Consider the following 26,852-nt stretch of genomic DNA (forward strand, 5'->3'; position numbering starts at 1 on the left):
CTGCACGTGTGGCTATGGCTGTACAACGTCTGACAAAGATCACAATAATTTCTCACGCCAAACACATTTCTCACATCTAAAACACCATAATAATGTTCACCATGTAGCAGAAGAAAACAGGTGTCGGGGTATCTGGGTGTGTCCTGTGTTTTAAATAAACTCCACCCAGTTTTTTCCTTATGCATCACTATGTGAATGTTAACCTGCTCAAGGTCTTCAAACAAAGGTACTTGATGGAGCATAACCTTTTGATATATAGACGGTCCTAATTTCCTATATAGTTCTTTGGCACCATCTAGCAGTTCGACATCTCTGGCTCCTCTACGTTTTGTAACAGCCAATAGACTGCCTGCAAAGCACAGGTTAGTATCATAGGTATTCAAGTCTATTAAATACTTCCTCTTTTTAGTAATGATCTGAGAATAGGGGATAGAGCTTATAACTCTACGGCTCCCACCTCCCCGGCCTTTCACAACAATCACAACCAGCCGAAATGTTGAATCGAGCAATATTTCTCTCTGGCTTTGTAACAGCTTACTGAGCCACTCTAAAAACAGCTCAGGGGTCATCTTGTTTAAATTAATAGCTCGAGAGTATAAGCAGTTTGACAAACTATCTGCCTGAATACGTAACTGGGCATAATCGTTGCCTGTGAATCTCTGACGGAGTTCTGCTACAATTTCTTCCACCCCATGGGTTATGGCTTCGTATGCCACGTGTAACGGCACACGCTCCAGATTCACAAAACGGAACTCCTCAGTGTACCTCACGCCTCCAAACCTGGCTACAGACCACTCTTGCCTTCTCACCCGCACCATATGTACATCCGGTAAAACATTCTCTGATGACTCAGGAGACCGGGGGGCGCTTAAGGGGTCCTGTAAACTGTCTTCTACAACAGATTCGTTATTCCAACCCTCTGACCCCTCAGGTCTTGGTGATGGGGAAGGTCTGGGAACATTTGAGGGACCCTCTAAGGGGCTTCCTAAACCACAGTCACCATCTCCCCTCTCTGGTTCTGTGGGTTCTGATAAAAGGTCCGATCTGGGTGTCTGGGGTACATTTGAGGGACCCTCTAAAGGGGTTCCTAAACCATGTTCTCCATCCCCCCTCTCTGGCTCCGGGGGTTCTGGTGAAGGGTCAGGACTGATAGGAGGAGAAGTGTTTGAGGGATCCCTAGGGGATCTCTTTTTTTTTTTTTTTTTCCTCAAACAGTGTTTAGCCTTCCCCACGCTCTTCTTTAACCAGGCCCTTACTTTTTTCCCCGCAAGCCACTTGCTGGTTGGCCAACCATTTTTACCCCCACGTTTACCATGACTCCCCCTCTTATGATACAGACTACGCCTGCTGTCCGAATTACACAGACTACCTCCTCTCTGAGTAAAATTTACCCTTTTGCGCTGGTAGTAATCATGATCTTTCAAAGCGCTCTGCACACTCTTTCTGAGATGTATACACCTGCGTGTACCACTCCAAATCCCCCTCTTTTTTTCACAATAATCATGATCTTTCAAAGGTCTCTGCGTGCTCTTCCTGAGACGTATACGCCTGTGTGTACCACTCCAAACCCCCTTCTTTTTTTCACAATAATCATGATCTTTCAAGACAGGGTGTTTATACCCACCTTGAAAACCCACCCTCTTTTTTTTTTTTTTTTTCACAATAATTATGATCTTTCAAAAAAGGAGAAAGACTCTCCTCTTTTTGTAAATTGTGCAAGCAATCAGTCCTGGGTTTCTTATTCACAGGGTTCAGATCACCTGTTTTGGGGGTGTGAATCCTAGTCTTTTTACATGTGAGTTTCTCAGAGGTATGTGGCTTGTTTTCCTCCGAGGAATTGTACCCTTCTGTTCTGTCCCATCCGTCTTCTGATCCTTGGGTGTTATGATCTGCAGGCTGTGCTTTTAGAGGTCTCTGCCCAGGTCCCTGCTCTTCTTTGGGTGTGGTGCGTGTGATCACTTAGGAAATATAAAATTTATATCTCAGCATTGAGAATTCACTTTCCTCACACACTGTAAATTTAAAATTTGCTTAACCCCTACACACAGATTCTCCTCCCACAGGAAACACACAGTTTCAGAAAAATTACCTTTTACTACTGGGTAAAAACATGACTGTATGTGCTTGTTCTGCTTTTCTATTTTAGAAGAAGAGGTTCTGTTTGAAAACAAACAGTTGTTATAACTTAGTGTGATTATAGCAACACTGCCACAAATAACCCAATCCTTTTAAAATAATTTTTACCTTATTGTGGTAAAATGGCCTGGGGCTTCCCCACCTGATAAGCTCTCTGTAATATAAATGAAATGATACAATAAGTAAGTCCTCTGAATTAAAAATTAAATAATAGATTAAGGAAAATAGTGCATGTATAAAGTAAAATATAACTGTATTAAAATAGTCAGCACTAAAAGACAACCCACCCCCTTTAGTCTTAAAAAATGTGGTGATCTGGACACACCAGGCCTCTTTTTTATCTTTATAACACACACCCCATCACCCCTATACCATAACACAATCTGTGAGAATATATCTTTTTAAATACAGTCTTTATTTCCCTTAAAAACTTTTATAATATTTTATTAGTTTATTTTGTTAATCTTTCTTCTAAGAAGTGTTTCTTATCATATCCAGTGAGCATTATGCATTGTCGACCGGAAAATAGTGTATGTATAAAGTAAAATATAACTGTATTAAAATAGTCAGCACTAAAAGACACCTCCACTCCCTTTTAGTCTTAAAACATGTGGCGATCTGGACACACCAGGCCGCTTGTTTTTTTTATCTTTATGATACACAACCCCGCCACCCCTATACCATACACAATATGTGAGAATATATATTTTTAAATTCAGTCTTTATTTCCCTTAAAAACTTTTATAATATTTTATTAGTTTATTTTGTTAAACTTTCTTCTAAGAAGTGTTTCTTATCATATCCAGTGACCATTATGCCTTGTCAGCCTTATCTTTACAGCAGGCCTTTTGGTAAGAGATAACTTATGGTCATCTTTTTTTTTTGAGGTCTGTTTTATCTTTATAACAAGACCCCCACCCCACCCCACCCCAACCATACCATACAAAAGCTGTGAGAATATATGTTTTTAAATTCAGTCTTTATTTCCATTAAAACTTTTACAATATTTTACTAGTTTATTTTGTTACCCCTTCTCCTAAGAAGGATTTTTATCATTTCTAATGACCATTAAGTCTCATTGTTTTATCTTTACAAAAAAACCCTATATGTATGTGATTAGATATCCAAGACACTAAAGCAAATGCTAAAATACATTAGATGTAGAAAACTGTTGTTGTGTTTTACAGCCTCACATTCCCCAGTCTCCCACCCAGAACAGCAACAGAGGTACGCCCCAAACTCGTTTTGCTAATCCCTTCTCTTAAGCAGGGTTTTATAATCTCTAGCACCAATTAAGCGTTCAGTATGGGGTATGAGTGTTTCATCTTCCTCAGTGATCAAATCATGAAGGGCAGCCTTAGGATCTTCTGCAGAATACACAGTATTTAAAAGCTGTCTAACCTGAATTAAGTGTTTCTCAGTAATTCTGAGACTGTTCCTGGCAAACCCTATGATTATAACAGCATTGAAAATGCTATCGAGACATATTTCCTGGCAAAGATCCTGAATTATTTTATTTATGTCTTCATCTAACCAAGTAATACATTCGTGGGCTTCTTGACCCCCTAAGTCAAATGTGCACCCCCAACATAGGTCAAAAAGTCTCTGCCTCAAGCAGTATTTCATTATGCCATAAAAGGAAATGCGAACAAGAGACTTCATGAAAACTTTACGTTCACGTGATGTAAGAGCTTGTGTAGATTCAATGCCGAGCTCACTTCTTAACTCTTCAGCCTCATCAGGTCTTTGTTCTCTGCAGAAGCATACACTTCCTTCTGGTGTACTGGTGAGGAGGTTTTCTGATGTCATTAAAAAGGCTTCATCTAGCTGCAAAGGAATTCAAATAAAGGACTAAGTTAGCTACTTCCAAACACACATGTGCCATGAAGTGAACCCCACCACTACCGTCACAACCCAAAGACCCCCACATTCATGCTCCAAGTCTCTTACCGGTCTCTCCTCTGCAGTGACCTCTACTTCGCATGCAGGCTCAGGCACAAAGATACCATCTTCCAAAGTCTCAACGTCTGCTTCGAGGTCCTGGGTCTCCTCCAATTGCCTGTTCACAGGCTCTTCCCCAACAGGGTCAGGCGTCTCAAAGAGTCTTTGGGCAAGGAGTCGGGTCTCCTCCTCAAAACTATTTCTACGGTAACGCTTTCTATAAGGCCGTCTTGGTGGTGTAGTGAGTGGGCCTACAGGCGTTATGAAAGAATCCATATCTGCCCTTGCTTGCCTTAGCACGGTCTCAGATAAACAGAGGGGTCGTTTGGGAAAGCAGATAGACCTAGTGGGTTTGCCGCCTAAACCCCACCCCCCCACTGTACTCATTCCAATTGGTTCAGGATTGTTCTTGGGAGGTCTGAGGCCTCTGAAACCCCTGCCAATTGGTTGGGGGTGTTGGGTCAGGTTGTTAGAGGGGTCACATCAGCACCCTACCACCCCATAGGCCACGCCTGTGCTCCGGCGTAGGGGGGGTTAGAGTGGTCAGGGACCTGATAGGCCATAACAGCACCATGTGATCTAGGGCGGATCTTGCAGCATGAGGGGTTGGGCTTTGAGGGTCTGCCTGGGTTGTCCTTCTGATGTCATGAACCATGTGGTGTTGGTGTCACACACCATGTGATTGGGGTCAGGGGCGGAGTTGCTGATGTCACGCACCATGTGACCGGGGTCAGGGGCGGAGTTGCTGATGTCACGTACCATGTGACCGGGGTCAGGGGTGGAGTTGCTGATGTCATGCACCACGTGACCGGGGTCAGGGGCGGAGTTGCTGATGTCATGCACCACGTGACTGGGGTCAGGGGGGTGTGGCTGATGACATCACACACCATAAAAGGGGAAAGGGGGTGGAGCGAAGGGGGCAGGACTTCCGGTCCCGCCCACCTGTCACATTTGCATTGAAGGGCAGAGAGCCATATACTACTACTGTCTCCTCATAGGGCTTGGTCTGCAGGCCCTTAACCATACGAGTGGCCCTTCTCTGGACCCTTTCCAGGTTATCCGCATCCCTCTTGAATTGCGGCGCCCAGAATTGCACGCAGTACTCCAACTGCGGTCTGACCAGTGCCCGATAGAGGGGAAGTATCACCTCCTTGGACCTATTCGTCATGCGTCTGCTGATGCACAATAAAGTGCCATTGGGTTTTCTGATGGCTTCGTCACACTGCCGACTCCAAGATCCCTTTCCACTTCCGTGCCACCCAGCAGGTCATTCCCTAGGCTGTAGGTGTGCTGGACATTTTTCCTCTCTACAGCACTTTGCATTTCTCCTTGTTGAACTGCATTCTGTTGTTTTCTGCCCACTTGTCTAGCCTGTCCAGGTCTGCTTGCAGCTGTTCTCTGCCCTCCGGCGTGTCCACTTCTCCCCATAGCTTTGTGTCATCTGCAAACTTGGACAGAGTACATTTGACTCCCTCGTCCAAGTCGCTGATGAAGACATTAAAGAGTATCGGTCCAAGGACTGAGCCCTGCGGGACCCCACTGCCCACGCCCTTCCAGGTCGAAGACGATCCATCCACCACGACTCTCTGGGTGCGACCCTCCAGCCAATTCGCCACCCACCGGACTGTGTAGTCATCCAAGTCACAGCCTCTTAACTTGTTCACCAGTATGGGGTGGGATACCGTATCGAAGGCCTTCCTGAAGTCTAAATATACGACATCCACCCCTCCTCCTGTGTCCAGGCATTTCGTAACCTGGTCATAAAAAGAGACTAGATTGGTCAGGCACGATCTGCCTGCCACGAACCCGTGCTGGTTTCCCCTCAGCATAATTTGTCCTGATGGGCTCTCGCATATGTGAGCCTTGATAATTTTTTCAAAGACTTTGCCAAGGATGGAGGTGAGACTGACTGACTTATAGTTGCCCGGGTCCTCCTTCCTCCCCTTCTTGAAAATGGGGACCACGTTGACCCTTTTTCAGTCCTCTGGTACTTGGCCTGTGCGCCACGAGCGTTCAAATATTCCCGCCAGTGGCTCTGCAGTGATGTCGGCCAGTGCCTTCAGCACCCTCGGATGGAGCTCATCTGGGCCTGCCGACTTAAAGGCATCCAGTTCTTCCAAGTGACTCTGCACCATCTCAGGGTCTACACATGGAAGTCTGGCGCCTTGCTGCTGCCTCTCTACAACCCCAGCGAGAGACTTGTCCTGCCCCTCGCTTAGGAACATTGAGGCAAAGAACTCGTTGAGGAGTTCAGCCTTGTCCCCCCTGTCCGTCACCAATTGTTTCTGCCCATTTAGCAGGGGTCCTATTCCTCCCTGGGCCTTCCTTTTACTCCCTATATATCTAAAAAACAATTTCTTGTTGTCCTTTACTTGGGATGCCATCCTCAGCTCCATGTTAGCTTTGGCCCATCTAACTGCCTCCCTACAAGCACGAGCAGAGGAGGTATATTTGTCTTTGGTGATCTCTCCCTGTTTCCACTTTTTATGTGCTCCCCTTTTGGCCCTTAGGCTGCCCTGGATTTCTGCGGTCAGCCAAGGAAGCCTCCTGGCCCCTTTCTCTCTTTTACCCTGCATGGGGATCGTCTCGCTTTGTGCCCGAAGGATCGTTTCCTTAAGGCACAGCCACCCTTCTTGGGCTCCCATCATTTCAAAACTCCTACTCTGCAGTGCGTCCTTGACTAATCGCCTGAGTTCATTTAAATCAGCTTTCCTAAAGTCTAGTACTTTCACCCTACTAGTTACCTTACCCACTCGACGTCTTATGGTGAACCATTCGACGTCTTATGGTGAACACCATGAGGCAGCGCATCAACTTGGCGTAGTGGCGGGAGACACGGCAGGCACGCAGGACGCTCTTGTTTGGGTCTCAGGTGCTGAGTGTTCCCACGATGAGCGCATCAACCATACCGTCGTGGCCGCGGCCACTCAGACTGTTGGCCAGCAGGGCGTACTTCTCCCACTTGCGAGCCCGGCCGTCAGTCAGGGCTTGGCGCTGGTTCTTGAAGGGGATGATGATGTCCGTGATCAAGATCTTGGCCTCTTCATTTGTAATGACAGTGCTGGGGTGCATCTGGCTCTTGCAGCCTGGGAAGGTGCGGTTCACAGAGATCTCCCCTGCTGCAGCTGGGATGGCCCTCACCAGGTGGTGCTGGATGGTGTTGTGGCGGAGCTGCCAGGCTCTAGTGTGAAGCCTGCAGCTGCACAGCATGTGGGGGAGGGTTTCTGCTGCGTAGCTGCACTGTCGGCATTTCTTGTCCTGGTGGCCAAAGCGAACGGCCCCATTCGGAGGCAGGCAGTTGAGGTGGGTGCAGTGGAGGAAGCGCCAGTCAGTGAAGCGCGTGAAGCTCCCGCTGGGTTTGAAGTGGTTCCTCAAGTCCTACTTCAAAGTAACATCAAAGACCTTGCCCTGGTCAAGTTTGGCCCTCAGGTCGCTGGTGTACTTGTTGCAGATGGCGTCCTTCAGGAACCGCTCCAGGAAGGTCCTTATGCGGAGCATCATGGTGACACGGTCAGCATGCAGGGCTGGTTGCAGGGAGACTCCCAGCTTCTGGGTCCAAGTCCAGGCACAACCAATATGCTTCCCGAGGCGGTGCATGGCATTGTGGGCTCGGCTCCATAATGAGGCAAAGTCCTTGCTGTCTCTGCCGAACTCCAGTGAACCGCTGAGGAAGGTGGCCAAGTCATGCCTGGTAGGTTGCCTTGTAATCCTCTTGTGGGTGGCCTTCTCAAGGGCGCTGGCGGCGATGATACTTACCGTCAGGTCCGGGCAGGTCAGGAAACGGAAGGTGTGGGTGACCATGCTGTCCCATATCTCCTGAATAGTATAAGCAACCTGGGGGGTATCATACATGTCCTCCACTTATTTCAGACTCTCAAAGAATTTTGAATACGGTTAAGGATTTTGGTTCTCATCTTTAAAGTATGTCATGGCCTGGGCTCAGGATGTGCAAGAGATAGATGAAAACTCCAGGATAAGGACTGTGGTTGACAGCTTTGTTCCTCTAGTGTGATGCAGTTCTTTACATGGGAATCAGGGGGCCAGTTTGAGACTGAAATGAGCTCCCTTAGGAATTCACAAACATTGCCATCTTTTGTTACTGATGTAGGGCCACTTTTTCAAACTTGCATTTTCTTGCAAAAATCATGTTTAGACCACCCCCAGAACTCCTGCTAAACCAAAAAGCTCCACTATACGTGCTTCTCTCTTGGGGAGAGGGTGAAAGAACAAGCCATATATCATGGATGTTAGTCATTTTGCATAGTCCAGTTCTGAAGATGCTCGGGTAGTATAGTAGTGAACATGATATAAGAGCAGGGGTGGGCAAAATGCGGCCCACAAGGCCATTGTATCCAGCCTGTGGGGCCCCTAAAAAATTTAGAAAAGTAATATTTATCTGCACTTGGTTCCTGTCAAAAATAACAGGAGCCAGGGGCAGTAGGACCCAGGGGAAGCCCTGGTGGGCTCCTGCAACAACAGGGCCCGCCTGGCTCCACCCCCCCAGCTGGAGGCCACAGCCAGGGGCTTCTGGCCTGGGACCATGTGGCTGCATTGTGCCGGAAACTCAGGTAAGGGGGGTGGGTGGGGAAAGGGCAAGGGAGGACCCCGGGGAAAAGCTGTGTGGGGGGAAAAGCGGCCCTTCCCCCATCCCATGGCTGGTGCTCCCTGCTGCAGCCGCTCGCAGCCTGCTCGGGGCTATCCTGAGCAGGCACAGGCAGCCCCACACGGGCTGCAAGGAGCTGCAGCATGGGGTGATGGCCACAGGGTGGGCGAGGGGTCACTTTTCCCTGTGTTCAGCACCAGCTTCAATGTGCCCCTGCTGCCATCCTGAGTCCTGCGCGAGCTCTGGGCTCTCCCATTGGGGTTGCGCCACGGCAGGAGCAGCTGCTCAGCGTAGAGGAAAGCAACCCCTCTGCATGCTAGCGCCAGGCAGTGTTTGCCACCTTCACCTCTAGGCTGCCCAGCACACGAGCTCCGGGTGGGCAACAGCAGCAAACACTGTCCGGTGTGGCAAGCGGAGGGGCTGCTTTCCTCAGCGCCAAGTGGCTGTTCCTGCTGCAGCGCATCCCTGACAGGTGAGGCCGGAGCCGGCGTGGGGGCCAGGCTGTCAGCGGGGGTGGGTTGCAAGCTGTTGCTGAGCATGGGGAAAACTGGCCCCGTGTGCAGCGCCTCATACTGCATCTGCTTGCAGCCCATGTGGTGCTGCCTGTGCCTGCTCAGGACAGCCCCGCGCAGGTTGCGAGCAGCTGCAGCAGGGAGCACCAGCCATGGGGCGGAGGAAGGGCCATTTTTCCCTGTGCTTAGCACCAGCTCCTTCCCTGCTGGCGAGCAGGGGTCAGGGCTGCACTCTGCTCCCTGCCTGTACCATGCGGCTAGGGGGCACTGGGAGTGAGTGGGCAGGGAGCCAGCAGGAGCACGGGGCCCGCACCAGATGGGCCCAGAGCAGGGTGGCAGGAGTACAGGGTCCTGGCCAGCAGGGGCTCTATGGAGCCAGGCCAGCTCCACCCCCTCCCTGCTGGTGCAGCCCAGCCCGGCTCCACAGACCCCTGCCAGCCTGTGCCCCCTTTTGGGCCCCATTGGTGCTGGCCCTGGGACATTGGTCCCAAGATGGTGGCCAGGGGACGGGGCACCTGTCAATGGTCAGAGCTACCCATGTGGCCCTCGACAGCTTGCCAAAACTGGGTAAGCTCTCCCCAAAATAATTTCCCGTCCCTGTATAAGACCATAAAGTTCTGATAGTAAAATTGTGGTTTGAGAGTTAGTAAAAGTGAAAATAGGAAACAGTTGCTTGGAATCCCTCCCCAGATAAGAGTATGTACCTTCACTTCACAGGAATGGAATATATCACTAATGTCATATCACAGAGATCACACATGGACATTCAGTTTCTCCTGGGAGAATGGCTGCTATCCCAGGGGAAACCACAAGTACACAGATTTTTCAGGATTTTTCTCCCAGAGCAAAAATGACTGCTCCAGGAGAAAAATCAACCCTGGGAACAACCAAGTTGTTCCTGGGAGAGTTCTTCCTAGGAGACCAAATGTACACATTCTCTTCTGAGAGAAGCTACAGCATAGTCCTTCAGTATCCCAAGATGCTTTGCTTCCCCCTCCTTGGTACTGGTAGGGGCCTGCATACACAGCTCTAACTCTGGCCTGTCCCACACCTACACCTATGCTGAGCAGCAGCCAGGCAGAAGCTGCTGCTGGGAATGGGGGAAAAGTAGCTGCCTCCCCCTCGCTTCTGCAGCCTGTGCCTAGGCTGCCCTGCAGCTCCTCTGCACTGCTGTCTCCATCACCTCTGGATCACCTAGTGGGGCAGTGGTGGCAGTAGAGAGGAGCAGCAGGGCAGCTCAGATGCCTGTTTGAGGTTGCTGTAGCAAGAAGGGCCTGACAACAGTGAGGGGGAAGTGGTTGCTTTTCCCCCACACCTAGCAGCAGCTTCTGCCTGGCTGCCATCACTGCTCAGCATAGACAGGCAGTCCAGAGCCGGCCTAGGGCATGCTGTGGTCGGGACTGTGCGCGTGGGTTCCAGCTGGTCTGGAGCTGGTCTGCTCCAGCCAGGGTGAGTCGGGAGCGGGTGCAGGGCAGGCTGGGGTTGGGGCTAGGACTCTGCTCAGCAGCTGCTGGGCACTGGTAGTGGTGGCAGGGAGGAGCTGGCAGGGCACTCAGGCTATAGGCTGTTGCAGGAGGGGAGGTGTCCTGACTGGCCTGCAACAGCTCTCCAGAACTGCTGTGTGTCCTGCGGGCCCAAATAATTGCCCGTCCCTGGTCTAGCTCCATCTTCTTTGGAACCACTCTTGAGGTAGTCATTGGACATTACTACAATATTTTGTCACAAAATATGTGATAGTACAACATCAAAAACTGATTTTTGTAATAATCTACATCTCTTTTTTTCATCAGCACTTTACAGTTGAATACCAATGTGTTGAAGAATGAAAGGATTCTGATCTTGTACATTAATGTTTTATCTTGGTATAAGCAACTAAACTTGCTTGAAGTGTTGATGGATCTTTCAAGGAAAACATTTAATGCTGTGAACATTTAGGTGTTCTATTATCTCATGATTGAGCATGCTTTTCAGTTTTATGTAGTGTAGTCATTTGTATATTTTTATAGATTGCTGACTGATCAGTGTGGATGTTGTTGCTCTGTCTTGCTCCATAGCCAGCTAAAGCAGAAATGGCAGATCAGCTTTAGCCTCACATTCTAGGGAAGCAAAATGATTTTGCAAGTTCATTTTCAGACGCATCCAAGCTGTGGTCCACAACACCAGACAGGATGTCCTGGCACAATTGTCTGAACCAGGAAACCATGTATATGACTTAGTGAAAAACAGATTAAGATGCTGTAATAATCGTTTTGAATGAGTAACGTGTCTGCTAGAAGAAGACAACAGTTTTAGGTCATGCTATGTATGATGCAGAAAAACTGGAAATTGCACCTTGGTGTATCTACCTTGAACTTTAAGTATTGACAACAATTGAAAATTAATTTAATTTTTAGAATTTTGTAAGCATGTTTTGTAGCACAGCAACTAAAAACAGGTTTCTACAAATGTATTAGTCCATATCTTAAAAGAAAAAAATAATGGGACTCCAGGTCCAGCTGCTAAGAGATGTGGACATCACCTCAAATGTTAGATTTTTTGTTTGTTTTTCTTGTTTTTTTTCCCTAGTATTCAAGAAATGCTACTGATTGCCTGAAAGTATTTGTACCTATAGCAAGTTTCTAGACCTTAGCATTTAGACCATACTTAACTTCATGGCTACATGATCATTCCTTTGTATAGAATAAAATCTTATGCATTAAATCCTATTTATAATTTTATTGGCGAACGAGTTTTGTAATATAGTGGCATGTGTTTTTAGTGTTATCCTTGTTATGAATAACAAAAAAACCCAAGAAACAATGTTGAATGTTTCTGTGGCTTTGGACTTAATCTTTAAAGTTGTTCTTTGGTTCAGTAATGCTTTATTTAGTTTTTGTTTCCCTTTCAAATAGGTTGTCAAGTAGATTGGCTTTTGGCAATAAAGTAAATGTTGTTATTTATGGCTATTGGACATCTTAAAACTTGTCTACATATGGGGCTGTTCCTGAATTAAATCCATTTGCACACAAACCCTTAGGCAAGCTTATATAAAAAGTCATAGTTCCCACATGCCTTTAGTTCCTTCCAGCTGACAAAGTAGCAGTTCAAAACTCCTTTTCTTTTCTCCTTCCCTGGTCCACTTTCTTGTTTTGTTTCCCCCAGCTAGGAGCTATTTTGATATTTTTTGCATATTAGAGTTGTTAGCTTTTAGTAATTTCTCCTAAAATAAGTTTTATAAAGTTTAAGTAACTTTGATTCCATAGGCTCTACTTAAACCTTCTTAAATTACTTCGCTGAGGGGCATTTTCCCTAAGCTCCATCTGACTACAGTTTTTTACTTTGAGCCTTTGACAAATGAGTCTTGATTCCCTTTTGTTGTTGGAAGACGCTCTCTAATATCCCAGGTTGGGCTTGGCACTGGTTCTGTATTCTTCTTTGGGACTTCATTCCCAGGACAAGTTAGTCTGGTCTCAAGGTGTTTGAAAGTTTCAGAAAGCTGAGGCTAGCTTCACACTGCACTGAAAACTGTTGCTTTTGTTCAGAGAGAGATGAGGGAAGAGAAGGAAATGCTATAATCTTTGAATCCATCCTCCTCTTAATGCATATAGGTACAATGAATCCTGCATAGTATTGACGCATAAGGTTTAGTGCCATGGCTGGACATTGAGGGAAAGCGTTTCCTATTCTAGGACAGGCATTATAAGGAGGTGAGGGCTCTATAACTAGAGATCAAATCTGTGTAGTGTCTAATGGTCAAACTTTTGTGAGAATTCTGGGATTTGGAGTGGTGCACAAATATAATCCAGTTGGATCTGTACTGAAAATCACTTCAAGAACTCTAATTGCCAATGAGTAGCTGCTTTTTCACTTATTTCTATGTCCCAAAATTATATTGAGAGCCTGCCTGATATTCTAGAGCAGTGCCCCAAGAAGTTTCAATAACCCAATTGAATTAAGGCAGGGGTGGGCAAAATATGGCCCATGGGCTGGATCCAGCCTGACAGGCCATTCTATCTGGCCTGTGGGACCCCTAAAAAATTTAGAAAATTAATATGCATCTGCCCCCAGCTGCCTGTCAAAGGTGACAGTAGCCAGGGGCAGTAGGACCCAGGGGAAGCCATGGCAGTCTCCTGCAATAGCAGGGCCTGCCTAGCCCCACCCTCCAGCCAGAAGCCCAGGGCTTCTGGCCTGGGACCATGGGGCTGTTTGCACCTCTCTGCCCCAGTGGGGAATTCAGGTAAGAAGGGGGTGTGGAGTGGGCAGGCAAGTTGGAAAAGTGGTGTTGGGGGTGAGGGGAGTGGAAGGGAGCGGGTATGCAGGAGCATGCGGCCTACACCAGTGTCCCGGGGCCAGCACTGATCAGGGCCCAGAGTGGAATGGTAGAAGCATAGAGCGCTTGCTGGCCAGGGGTCTGTGGAGCCAGGCTGTACTGCACCAGCATGGAGAGAGGGGAGTTGGCCTGGCTTCATGGAGCCCCAGCCAGCTTGAACCCTGCGCTCCTGCCACCCGCTCTAGGTCCCGCTGGTGCGGGTCCTGCGCTCCCACCTGGCTGCCATTTGTTGCCGTGTGCGTGCTTACTCCCAGCCCCAACTGCTCCAGCCCCATGGCACAGGCGGGGACAATTGCAAGCAGCTCTGACCCCACGTGCGCTGCACTCACCCATCCAGGATGAGCAGTGGCGGCAGGCAGGGAACAAGCTGCTGCTCAGCATGGGGTAAAAGTGGCCCCTCCTCCTCCTGCTGCCAGCACTCCCTGTGGCAGCCACCCAGAGCCTACACAGAGCTGTCCTGCCTCTCTGCTGTGTGCCCACCACCCATGGGGCAGTGATGGCAACAGAGTGGGCACAGGCAGCCCTGCATGGGCTCCAAGTGGCTGCTGCAGGGAGCACTGGCGGCAGTAGGGGAGGGGCTGCTTTTTCCCTACCCCAGCAGCAGTTCATGCCCTGCCGCTGCTGCTGCTCAGCCCATCAGGCGAGCCCAGAGCTGCCACGTGGTCCAGGCTGGCAGCAGCAGTGACGAACAAACTGCAGCTGAGCGCAGGAGAAAAGCACCCCCTCCACCCTGCTGCTGGGCAGGCTGCCAGAGCCCACTCCGTGCACACGCATCCCCACAAACCCCCACACCCACCCCATACCCCCTGACACCCATGCACACCCCACACAATATACAGGTAAGACTGCATTTTGAGATTTTATGCAACCACTTCTACATATACAGCACAAACACACACAAATCAAATCAAAAATATATTTTTTAAATTAAATTAAAATATATTATTATAGGTATTTGATTTTTAGTATGTAATTTTTTTTTCCCCCTAAGATGGCAAACCATCGTCCCCAAAGGAATACTTGTAGGGGCAAGAGGAGGGACTTCTAGTGACAAAGGTCAGAGTTTAAGGGGTGGGACTTCTAGCCCCAAGATGGCAACCAGGGGGTGGAGCACACGTCAAGGGGCAGAGCTACCCATGTGGCCCTCGACAGCTTGCCAGAACTTGGTAAGTGGCCCTCCACCTGAAATAATTGCCCACCCCTTAATTAAGGTGTTCAATGACTCAGACAATCCAGAACTACTACTCTGAAGGAAAGCAAGACTGCCTTTCATAAAATTGATGTGCTGTTGTCTCTGTAATAAAACTATTAGGAGAAACTGAAATTATTTTATCCAAATATATGCCCTTCCACCCTCCTTTCCCCTTACTCCCCCTCGCCCCCCCCCCCCCCCCCCAAAAAAAAACCCCACAAAAAAACCCTTAACTTCTACAACCTCAACGTTAAGCGTTTTGGACAGATGATTCCCAGAGGTAATCCTTCTCGTAAAGAGAAGGCTCAGATCATTGCGTGAGAGATATCTTGCTGCATCTTTTGTTTTTGATACCTCTTTAGTATGCTTTTGTTGGCTGTCAGATGCCTGGCTTCAGACGCAGTAGCCAAAAAATACTTTAGACTAGTGCCAAAGGCCACTTTCCTGTTCAACATCTGAGTGCTGCTGTGGCAATTAAAGAGCTACTGTTCAGGATTGCAGTAAAAAGAACCCACTGCACTTGTCCAAATACTTGGAAATGATTTTGTAGGACGTAAACTGTCACGACACCAGGGCCTCTACAGCACTGATTTTCAATAGGGGTGATGCTAGAGCAGGGTGGGCAAAATCTAGCTCAAGGGCCAGATTGGGCCCATGGCAAGCTCCTGCCCACACAGCTCCTGGCTGGTCTCCAGGGAGACCCCAGGAGTATGGGGGCATGATTGTGTGTGGCTGCAAAATTGGGGGCTCTGCCCCAGCGTGGCCTGGCCCAGACCTGTGCTCCCAGGGTCTCCATGGAGACTGGCCAGGAGTTGCACGGGCAGGGCTCATGGCCAGGTGGGGAGCCGCTTTGGGGCCAGGGTCCTAAGGTGGTGACAGCACAGGGCAGGGCCAGGGTAGAACTGTGATCTGGTCCATACACATCCCTGCCCATGGACCCCCGCTCATCACAGGGGCATGTGGGTAGCAGATCACGGCTCTGCCCTGGCCCCGTCCTGTGCTGTTATTGCTGCAAGAACCTGACCCTGGCCCCGGAGCAGCTCCCCACCTGGCTGCATGCCCTGTTCTTTCTAGGGGATTACCTAGAAAAGGAGAAATGAGACCCTTCAGATTGAGAGAATCAGAGGAAAGAGACTGAAAAAAGGAAGTAAAAATGTATACTTGGAGATGCCAGGATCATGGGGCTGTGACAGCATGGGACCAGGCCGGGCTGGGGCAGAGCCCTGGTTCTACAGCCCTGTGCTGTTGTGGCCTCATGCTGTCATGCCCCCAGATTCTTGGGCTCTCCATGAAGACAGTCTGGGAGCCGTGCAGGCAGGGGCTGCTGTGAAATGGAGTCCAGCTGCTGCCTGGATTGACCATTTTGCCCACCCCTGCGCGAGAGCCTTCTGAGGGTGTTGCAGTGTGCAGCCCCTATGCCAGGAGTTAAGGAATTGCTCCTCCCCTCTCCTACCAGGTACCCCAGTATCTCACAGACAAGCAGTATCTGCAGCTGGTTCCTGCTTCTTGGCAGCTGTCACATTGGCCTCAGTGCACCCAACAGTGTGCTGTGCTGCATGTATGCATGGACCCATGGCCATAGGGCTGCAGAGCTGCACTTTTCAGCCTGACTCATCTTCCATCCCTTCCCTTGCCTTCTCCCATGCTTGTGGGGGCCAATGTGATGGGCTGCAGGTGCACGTGCCTTCAGTTGTCAACATTCAAGTCCCTGGAGGAGCAACGCTTGCCCACTCATATAGCAACTAGGCACTAGGGCCTGGAAGGGAGTAACTGGTGGAAAAAGCAGGGCACAATGGGGTGAGGACCAGTTCTGTCCCATCCTTACCTGGCATGTACTAAATTCTAGATCAGTGGTTCTCAGCCAGAGTGTCCCTGCATTCCAAAAAAAAAATTATACAGAGTTGCCTTGAAGTGAAAAAGTTAGAGAACCACTGCCCTAGAGGAGTAGATCTAGCTGGAACTACACAATCTCTTCTTCCAAGAAATATCCTGGCATAACTTCAGGCCCAACTGATCTTAGATCTGTATCTAAAAATATTTGGACAAGTTCTTACAATCTTGGAAAACAATTGAATACGGAATGCTTTAGAGCAGGGATGTCAAACCTATTTGGCCTGGGCCAGATCAGTTGTGCAGAGTGGATTCATGAGCTGGGTCAGGGCCACAGATTGTGCTCTTTCTAAGGGATTACCTAGAAAAGGAGAGATGAGACACTTCAGAGCTATGCTTCAGATTGAGGGAATCTTAGGAAAGAGCCTGAAAAAAGGAAGCTCTTATAGTAAAGATGTATACCCCCATCCCCACAAACTGGATCTAGCACCCCCTCGCCCATCTGAGACCCATACTGTGTACAGCGTGCGAGTCAGCTCAGATCCAGGGGGGCAGCACCAGGTGCCAAATCTTTGAAACCCTGATTTACAGTAGGTAGTGGAGAACTTCATCTCATGTTGACAATAAACTGAGAATCAATGGGCTACAAAGAAAGTGTCTTCAGTATTTGTTCTATATTCTTTTGGTTTTCATAGATCCATTGATTCCTGGTAGTCATGATAATGAAAGTCAGCTCTTGGAATGCATTCGTACAAACCTATTTCTTCATATGGAAACTTTGAAGACTACTTCTGCTGCCAGTGTCCAGTAACTTTCATTAACTTTCATTAATGCTAATACTGTCTGACTTTTGTAAAGGCATATATATGTGCATCCTTAATTTTGTTTTTACGAAGCTGCGTTTTTAATACAGAGCCTCGTTTTTTCAGTTTTTCCTTTTCCCTCATAATCCAAAGGGTAGTTCTGAAGTATCTCATCTCTCCTTTTCTAGATAATCTCCTAGAAAGAGCGCCAACAACAAAAGTGATTACTTGGACTGTCCTTTATAAAATATAATGCAATGTATAAACCACTGCAACAGATAGATCTATATAATGTATTTCAGATCTCACATGATGCTCAGAAATCAAACAAAACTTCGGCAGCTATTCAGGTTTTATTGATCTTAATTCACTTATTGGGTATGCTAGTTTTTTACTATTATGGCTTACTAGCCAATTGCCCATCAAGAATGATGGGGGTGGGGGGGCGGGGACAGAGGCCTGCATCCACGCCTGCTCTCCCCCCCCTCCCACCCGGCTTCAGGGCCAGGATTGGGTCTCCCTGCTTTCCTGTCTGCTCTGTTGCTCTCTGCCTGCAGGGCCAGGGGGTGTGTGACAAGCAGTACTGGCATTGCTGCCCCCCCCCAACTTTGCTCCAGTCCATTTTCACGGCCTTCAGGGATCAGGGGGAATGAGGCCAGGACCCCCTCCTCTGTGCCTGCCGCTGCCTGCTGGGGGAGGGTGGGGACAGAGTCCCAGGGCCAGGCTTTCTCCCCCACCCGCCCTTGCCCCCGCCACTTTGGGGCTGGGGCTGCTCCACCCACCCCCACCTGGGGGGCCAGTGAGGACAGAGCCCAGCATCTAGCCATGTGCGCTGCCCCCCCCCCCCATTGCTTCAGGCCCAACCCCATTCCCCCCAGCATTTCGTGTTTGAGGCTGTTCCTGGCCCCCCCCCCCCCAATGCTGCTGCTGCCTCCTCCATAGGGGGGGGAGGGCCAAGCTAGCTATGCTGGCCTGGCTGCCCTCAGCCCCTTTGTCCCTGCTATCATGGCGGCGTTCTGCTGCCCATTGTCCGTAATGCTGTATTCGCACTCTGACTGGCTGATATATATACATACATACATACATACATACACACTGCATTTTCTGTTTTAAACACTTCACCCATTGTAGTGGGAATCTCATAAATTCCAGAATGGCTGGCTGGTATTTTGGAGAAGAAATAAATATCGCAATTTGTTTGTCAACAGGTTGTAGTTCAATTCAGTATAGAAGCTACCCAGTACAATAGTCTCTCAGAGTAGAAGTTGAGAAACTCATCAGTAGGCCTCTATGTGCATACAAGCCACAATGCATACCAGTATTAAGCCACAAGTGTTAGGGTGCCCTAGTGCAATTCTGAGATCTAGTGTAGAAGGCTAGGGACAGTCATTCAAAAAGCCTGAGCCTGAGTTGATTGAATCTTTGAAGGTTAGTCTAACCTGGCTAGGCTGAACCGGTTTGTAGCTGGACAGACATTCTCTCTGGACTAAGGAAGTGCAGCCATATGCTTGCAGTGGCTCAGGCTAGAAGCTGGGGGGGGGGGGGGCGCTCTAGAGCAGCCCTCCCTTCCACAGAACTGAGCTGAGGGGGGTTGTGGCAGAACCTCTGATTAGGGAAGTCTGCCTGTACCAGCCCAGGCTTTTCTCTGCTGGCTGCTCAAGGGGTAGGAGCGTGACCTGCTTCCAAGAATGCTTCATAGAAAGCCTCACATTCTCCCTATGCCTTTAGGCCAAAGGGAAAACCAACACATTCCCCAGCACTACCTCCTATGTTGGCTCCTCCTTCCATCAGAAGCCCTTCTGATTTATCTGAGACAAGTCACCCTCTCATGTTAGCCAGTAATATAGTCATAAATAGACATTTCGACTAGGGATAGACATTACACATAAACCAGTTTAAGTGATCAGAAACGGGTTTAAACCTATAGTAAAACAGATGTTCATTGCACGTAAACCAGCTTGAAAATGGCTGACACCAGTTTGAGATAAACCTGGTTGAATGTAGTATCAGACTTAACTGATTTGGGTCAAACCAGTTTATGCCATGTCTGTCCCAGACTCTTTTCTGGTTTAAGATAAACCAGACACCCCCAGCATCCCAGCATGCTCTCTGAGCTGGGTGGGGCCCTCTGCTCCGCAACAGGACTGGCCCCTCCCCTCTGCTCCCTGGGTGCAGTGGAGTCCATAATTTAAGGTCAAGGAATGTTTTCACTCCTTCAAATACCAGCAGAAGTGATCAGACATGCCACTTTTAGTTATTCAGATTACCTTCAGTTTGTTGGCAGTGAAGTCAGTGTCAGACAAAGTGTATGGAAACAAGGCTGACAGTTGGTTTCTCAATTGTATAGCAGTCGGACTGATGATGAGACTGGCTTAACAGTCTTTTGGAAGGAAGATTCTATTTAATTTCACCGTTTTCCATGTTACCACCTCATACCTGAAAAATAAACCTTTAACACTGCAGTTCTATAGTAGGAAAATACTTATGCAGCAGGGAACAATTTTATAGCTTTCAGATAATAAACTAACTTTGTGAATTGGAGTGCTATAATAAGTTGTGGCATTTGGGGGCTTGGAAGGGGTTCTGAAGGATCCATTCATCATCAAAGGTTTTGCATTAGGCTGACCTAGTCTTTCAACCAGAGATAGTTGTTTGACTTCCTAAGGAGCTGGTCAGTGCCAATTCTGGTCAGCCAAGGGATGCCATTTAAAATCAACATAGGATGTTGCTTTTTCCTTTTGCTCATTTGTCAACAGCTTTAAAAGTTACTTAAATGGGAAAAAGGGGACTGGCCTAAGAACTTTCCTGTATTTTAAAACTGGGCATTTCTTCATATTTTGAGGGTCAGAAGACTGGAGTTGCAAGAACCTGAAGTCCATTCATCTCTGTTCTATGTGTCCCTTCTGAAGATACTGAAGCAAAGCACAGGTTTTTTTGTGCTCAGGCATCACTGAACGGTTGCGTGTTGTTGGAATTATCAGCTGCTGCAAAGCTGTGGGTGTTACGAGATGGAAACCATTGACTTTGCAGCATTGGTTATCTAAACAGCTCTTTTGTATGTTGGCTTCAGTGGAATTCTCTTCCTCAAATTTTCCACATCACTTGTTATCAAGTATGACAGCCTGTCATGTGCGATCAACATCACATTAGTCCCGTGAGAACGGGTGTCCTTCTGAATTAGCTGCTTCCTTTCAACCAGGGCAGGGTGAGGCTTATGTTAAAGTAGGGCTATGTATGTGTATAAACTTGTTGGGCTTGATAGCGAAGCAATAATTCAGCCATTTCAAGCAGAAACGCATGAATTGATAATGCGTTAGTGTGTGTGTATTTGTTACCCAAAATGGGAGATGGTGCCTTTCTGGAATTTTTGGGTCAGGGTGGGAGAGAGAGAGAGTACATCTGAGGGAAGAAGGGAGTCTCAGAAGCCAAGTAAGATTGCATCAGTCAAGAAAGAACAACCCTACTAGCCCACGATTTAGAGTCTTGGATGTAAGGTTAAAGGAAAGGGCATATTGTGTAGCTCCCAAAATTACAAGAATTGTTTGAGGAAGATGGGAGGAGGAATGAAGTAACAATGCTGTCTAGATTGCAAATGTTGATGATGGGGGAAAAATCAGGGGAAGGGGTTGATGATAGCAAGACATCCAGGAGCAGCAATATACAGGAGGGCATTGGTGTGGAATAGAGTTGGATTTTGAAAATTGTCAGCATTGAGAGGATGGCAGGAAAGAGTATTCAGAAATAAAATCATGGAAGGGGCAAAAGTGAAACCATGAGGAAGAGAGAAAAAGGCGAAGTCCATAAAAGAATACCGAAGGAATAGTCAGAGATAAGAGAGCCAGAAAAATATAGTTGCAGATGCTACCAAAGCAGAAGAAACCAGGACAAATGAGTTCAATAATAGGTTTGTTCAAAAAGAGACGAGCTACTGAGAGTAGCTTTGCAATCGGAACAGTTTTTGGATTGAGTGGATGTGAACCATGTTTTACAGAATGCAAAGAAAGTGGAGAATACAGTAGGAGACTATTGACTTGGTGATCGAAGGGCAGGGGGCAGGAATAAAATTGTAAGATGGAATAGGGTTTTCGTTTGTTTTTTGGGGGGTTTTTTTAACCTCACAGGAAACCATAACTTGTATGAAAGTCGATAAGAAAGAAGTCAGAGGGGTGTTGAGAGTGGACTTATGAAAGTGGCGTTTAAACTTTTGGTCCTGTGGGTTGGGTGAATGGCATGGGCCTGGTCCTGGCACCCAGATTGGGCCCCGCACAGCTGGATCTGGCTCCACACTGCATTGGCCCTGTGCTTCTGATCTTAAGTGCAGGGCCATGCTCTCTGGCCTTCAGAGCTCCCTATAGATCCACAAATCTGGCAGCAGAAGAGTGGCAATTAAGGCTGTCCCATGCCACCTACCATATTTTCAGACCCTTAAGGAGCCCTTTGGACTGAATGATATGGCTCCATGGCCTGGGTCTGGCCTGTAGGCTGGGTGTTCAGTACTGCTGGGTTGAGGGAAGGAAAAAGAGGTGAATAGACGTCAAAACTCTGAGGTTGAACACTCCTCCTAAACACCTATTTTTTATAGCTAGTACCTTCCCCAGAGAGCAACTTACTGAGTAGGATTTTTGGATCTGTCCCACTTGAGAAACTGACTTATTCTGAAAGGTATCCATAAAATTCAGCAGGCAGTTTCTGAATGACTTTAATATTTAAAGATTTTTCACCTGTTCAAAGATGGATTTTTTCCTGGACTATGGTCATTTAAATAGCTGGGATTCTGCATTATCCTGAATGAGGAAAATGCCTTTGGCATATCTAAAATAATTTGCTTTAGTTGCATTGCTAGAATACTTAGAATATGACTGGAAGGTTTGCATTAGATGATTTGTTGTTACATGTTGACTCTGTGAAAAAGAGAAAAAAACAAGGTAAGAAATAGTTAAAGATTTTGGGATTCTTCAGTATCTGGAAAATGACACATCTGACCTGGTTTGGCTAGCTTACTTGAAATTTGTGTAGCATTTTGCAAAGCTTTTAGTTTTGTACTTCACCTACTTTTGATGCCTTACTGCTTTTACGTAGAGCAAGTGGATATGAATAGACCAACATTGTGACTTGTTACGTGGTCTGCCTTGATTTTAGTGTGTCTTGATATTTCATAGACATTAAGGCTGGAAGGGCCTCACAAGATCATCAGGTCCAGCTGGCCCCTTGCCCAAGGGGCAGGAAGTCAGTTGGGGTCAGATGACCCCAGCAAAATAAACATCCAGGTGTTTCTTAAAGGTATCCAGAGCAGGTGCTTCTGAGGGGAGTCTATTCCAGACTCTGGACACATGAATGGTAAATATTGATTGGACTCATTGTCATTAAAAACCTATTACTTGTTTGTTTCTTCTGATTTATGATTATGCTCTTTAAAAACAGCTTTGCAGCTCATTTTTGGATTTAAGATGGTTTTCATTATTTTGTTTATGACCTTTCTTGTACTTAATTTGTTTTAGATAGAATGTATGTTTAAATAATGATATCTCATACATATCAGAATGCTGTATTTTTCTGAGTGCGTAATAAAACTTGTAAACATTGAATTTCACATTGTTGTGAGAAATTTAACTTCTATTTTTTCCAGTAAGAATGCTTTGTTTTAAGATCAGCCTCCATTTATTTATCTGTCCTACAAACAGCATGCTTGACTAACCTTTCTGGTTTGTTTCAGGGACCCAGTTGACAGTAGCACCACAAGTTTTGGAGAAAGAGATGCTAGAGAAGATTAAGACAGAAATTGAGGAGAAGCTAAAACACCTTGATGAAGACATTTTGGAAGGTACATTGGGATTTGGACTTTTTCTTAGGTCATTGCTATTGAGACTGACTGCATAGCATGATGGCATTCAATTGATAATTAACGGCTTTTTTCGAAGCTTTTTAAATACTTTTTTCTTAATGCTCATACATTTCTCATTTTTATTTCCTTGATTTTCTTTTCCTGCTTGTTCTCCCAAAAGCGGTCGGAAAACTTGAGCAACCTTCTTTCATAGATTTCATAGACAATAGGGCTGGAAGGGACCTCACAAGATCATCGAGTCCAGCCCCCCACCCGAAGGGCAGGAAGTCAGCTGGGGTCATAGGATCCCAGCAAGATAAGCATCCAATTTACTCTTGAAGGTGTTCAATGTAGGTGCTTGAACCACCTCCGATGGCAGGCTATTCTAGACCTTGGGGGCTCGGACAGTAAAGAAGTTCTTCCTTATGTCCAGCATGAAACAGTCTTGCAGTAGTTTATAACCGTTTGACCTCATCATCCCTTGGGGCGCTCTGGTGAACAAACGTTCCCCCAGATACTGGTGGTCACCCCTGATAAACTTATAGGTGGCCATCAGATCACCCCTGAGCCTGCGCTTTTCCAGGCTAAAGAGCCTCATAGATCTCAGCCTGTCGTCGTAAGGTCTGTTTTCCTGACCCCTGATCATGCGCGTGGCTCTTCTCTGCACTCTCTCAAGCTTCTCCACATCCTTTTTGAATTGTGGGGCCCAAAACTGGACTCAGTACTCCAGCTGCGGCCTCACTAAGGCCGAATACAAGGGGAGAATGACGTCCTGGGATTTGCTTGAGAAGCATCTATGAATGCGAGCCAGCGTTTTGGTCGCTTTACTGGCCACAACATCGCATTGCAGGCTCATGTTCATCTTGTGGTCAATGATGACCCCCAAGTCTCTTTCTTCCATAGTACTAGCCAGCGTAGCACTTCCAAGCCTATAAGGGTGCTGCAGGTTTTTCCTCCCAAGGTGGAGAACCTTGCATTTTTCAGTGTTAAACACCATCAGGTTCTTGTCTGCCCATTTGCTGAACCTCCCCAGGTCAGCCTGGATCACCCTCCTGTCTTCAGGTGTGGATGCTTTGCCCCAAAGTTTGGTGTCATTGGCGAACTCGGCCAGTCCACTTCTGACTCCAATGTCCACACCATTAATGAAGATGCTGAACAATATGGGTCCAAAGACAGAGCCTTGGGGGACCCCACTGGTCACAGGGCACCATGATGATTGACTTTCGTCAATTACTACCCTCTGGGTCCAACCCCGGAGCCAATTTCCCAGCCAGTGGATCGTGGTGAGGCCGAGGCCGCAGTTAGCCAGTTTTGCCAAGAGGTGATCATGGGATACCAGATACCAGAAGGCTTTTCCAAAGTCAAGATACATGACATCAATCTCTTCTCCCTTGTCCAGGTGCTAGGTCACCTGGTCATAAAAGGAAATGAGATTGGTCAAGCAAGACCTACCCGCTACAAACCCGTGCTGGCTATCCCTCAGGGTGTTGGCATCAGCCAGTCCATTAAGGATGGCTTCTTTAATAAACTTTTCTAAGATCTTCCCTGGGATAGAAGTCAGGCTGATGGGCCTATAGTTTGCCAGATCCACTTTCCTCCCTTTCTTGAAGATAGGCACCATATTGGCCTTCTTCCAGTCTTCAGGCACTACACCATAGCGCCAGGAGTTCTCAAAGATCTGTGCCAGAGGCTGGGCTATGATGCTCGCCAGCTCCTTGAGTACCCTGGGGTGTAGATTGTTAGGGCCAGCTGACTTGAAGGTATCCAGCCTCTCAAGGTGTTCCTTTATGAGGTCCGCATTGATGGAGGGCAAGGGATCTCCCTCACCTGGGCCTCTCTGTCCCGTAGCGGGCATGGGTGTCTCATGGGACTGATAAAAGAACGATGCAAAGTACCCATTTAACAGGTTGGCTTTTTCCTGGGCGTCAATTGTCCCATCTGGTTCAGCGGGGGTCCAATGTTTCCCTTGCTTTTCCTCCGGCTTCCCACATATCTGAAAAAGGACTTTTTATTGTCCTTGATGCTCGAAGCTAGTTGGAGTTCAGTTGCAGCCTTGGCTTTCCTGATTTGCTCCCTGCAGGACCGGACCAGTGCAGAATATTCCTCCTTGGAGGTGAATCCCATCCTCCATCCTTTCTAGGCCTTTCTTTTTAGCCTCAGGAGGTCTGCTAGATTTCTGGAGAGCCAGAGAGGCTGCTGTGCCCTCTTGCTGCCTTTCCTCTGGGATGGAATAGAATTAGCTTGTGCATTGAGGATCTCTTCCTTTAGGAGCAACCACTCTTCCTAGACTCCCCTCCCCGTGGGGTTGTGGTCCCTTAGGGCCTCACTGACAAACCTCCTGAGCTTGTCATAGTTGGCTTTCTTGAAGTCAAGGACTTCAGTGTGGCTGACTGACTTGCCAGATTTATGGCGGAGGTGAAGGTGATCAGCTCGTGGGAAACTGGGTGACAGCGACCATCAATCACTAGGTCGCGGATTAGGTCATCCCCAGTAGCCAGTACCAGGTCGAGCAGTGCTTTACCTCTCGTTGGCCCTTAAACTTCTTGAGTCAGGTAGAAGTCATCCATGCACGATAGGAAGCTTTGCAACCACTCGGATTTTGCTGAGTGATCCTCCCACGAAATGTCTGGGTAGTTGAAGTCACCCATGACATCCATGGCCCTGGAGCATGCGGCCTCAGCCAGTTCCCAGGCGAATTCCTGGTCAAGCTCTTGACTTTGGGTGGGAGGTCTGTAGTAGATTCCCACTGTTGTGTCCCCCATGCCATGTTCCCCATGGATTTTAACCCAGAGGGTCTCCAGTTGTCCACCCTGGTCGCCGACATCGGCTTGCAGGGACGCGTAGCTTTCTTTCATCTTTTTGAATTATTAAAAAGTAAATAATAATAGTTATACATGGGCAAATTAAGCCAAATAACCACACTTTACCATTTGGAACTGTTTAAGGTATGGCACAGTGTTCACTGTGTGTCAGCAACTCAAGCTGGTGTGGCAGTCACTAGTAGGCTATTATGAGTTCTTGTCAGTTAAATCTGCTTTTCAGCTGCTCTGATTTATCATGGGAGCTAAATCATCTCTCAGCAACTATGAAGGATTCAGAGCAGGGCAGTGGTTTTGCCTCTCCTCAGGTGCACCCTTAACTCATCATCTTATTTGTAAACATGCACGTTTTTAATTATGTAACTGGAAACACCCCATGAAGTCAGTAGGAATTATTGTTTTCCTTTTCATTATCAGGAAGTTAAGCAGAAAAAATTACAATGTTACAATTTAAAATGCATCAAGGAGAATAGCTAAGTTTTGTGTAACCTTCATTTGTCCAGTTTGTGCATGAAGGACCAGGTTTGCTTCTGGCTAAATCAGTATGTACCACCAAAAATCTAATCTCAGCAGGGATCGTGTAGTTTCTTAGTCTATACACTGTTTTCTGATCATCATTGATTATTTTAATAAAATTCTAATCACTATGCAGTGTATTATGAGGAAAGAGTGCTTCACCGGCAGGAATGACTAGATGATTCAATAAAATTAGGAGATGAAAAAGACCTATAAAACAATTATTTTAACAGTTGGTTTTTGGTACTGCTGCAGATCTGTCCATGTATGGTCAGATCGCACACTATGTGAGTTATGTTATTTTTTATTTTACTGTCTGCCACAGAATTGAAATTGTATATGCCAAAAATATATGCAGTTGACTTTCACT

The 26,852-nt window shown here is 47.3% G+C and overlaps 1 protein-coding gene and 1 long non-coding RNA gene across 2 annotated transcripts in view; one reads left to right on the forward strand and one right to left on the reverse strand.

Moving 5' to 3' along the window:
• The window catches only part of BCL2L13 (BCL2 like 13), a 97,881-nt gene that overhangs the window by 27,538 nt on the left and 43,491 nt on the right, over positions 1–26,852 (forward strand). The window contains exon 3 of the mRNA XM_014609226.3: positions 23,040–23,147. Coding sequence (XP_014464712.2) covers positions 23,040–23,147 — 108 coding nt within the window. The remainder of the gene's footprint in view (positions 1–23,039; positions 23,148–26,852) is intronic.
• On the reverse strand, positions 1,847–2,293 carry LOC132250175 (uncharacterized). The gene is made up of 3 exons (XR_009461803.1): positions 2,245–2,293; positions 2,090–2,157; positions 1,847–1,958 (listed from the first exon to the last, which is right to left on the reverse strand). It is a non-coding gene; the product is annotated as an uncharacterized LOC132250175 (long non-coding RNA).

This window comes from Alligator mississippiensis, chromosome 4 (assembly GCF_030867095.1).
Source record: "Alligator mississippiensis isolate rAllMis1 chromosome 4, rAllMis1, whole genome shotgun sequence".
Lineage (NCBI taxonomy): Eukaryota > Metazoa > Chordata > Crocodylia > Alligatoridae > Alligator > Alligator mississippiensis.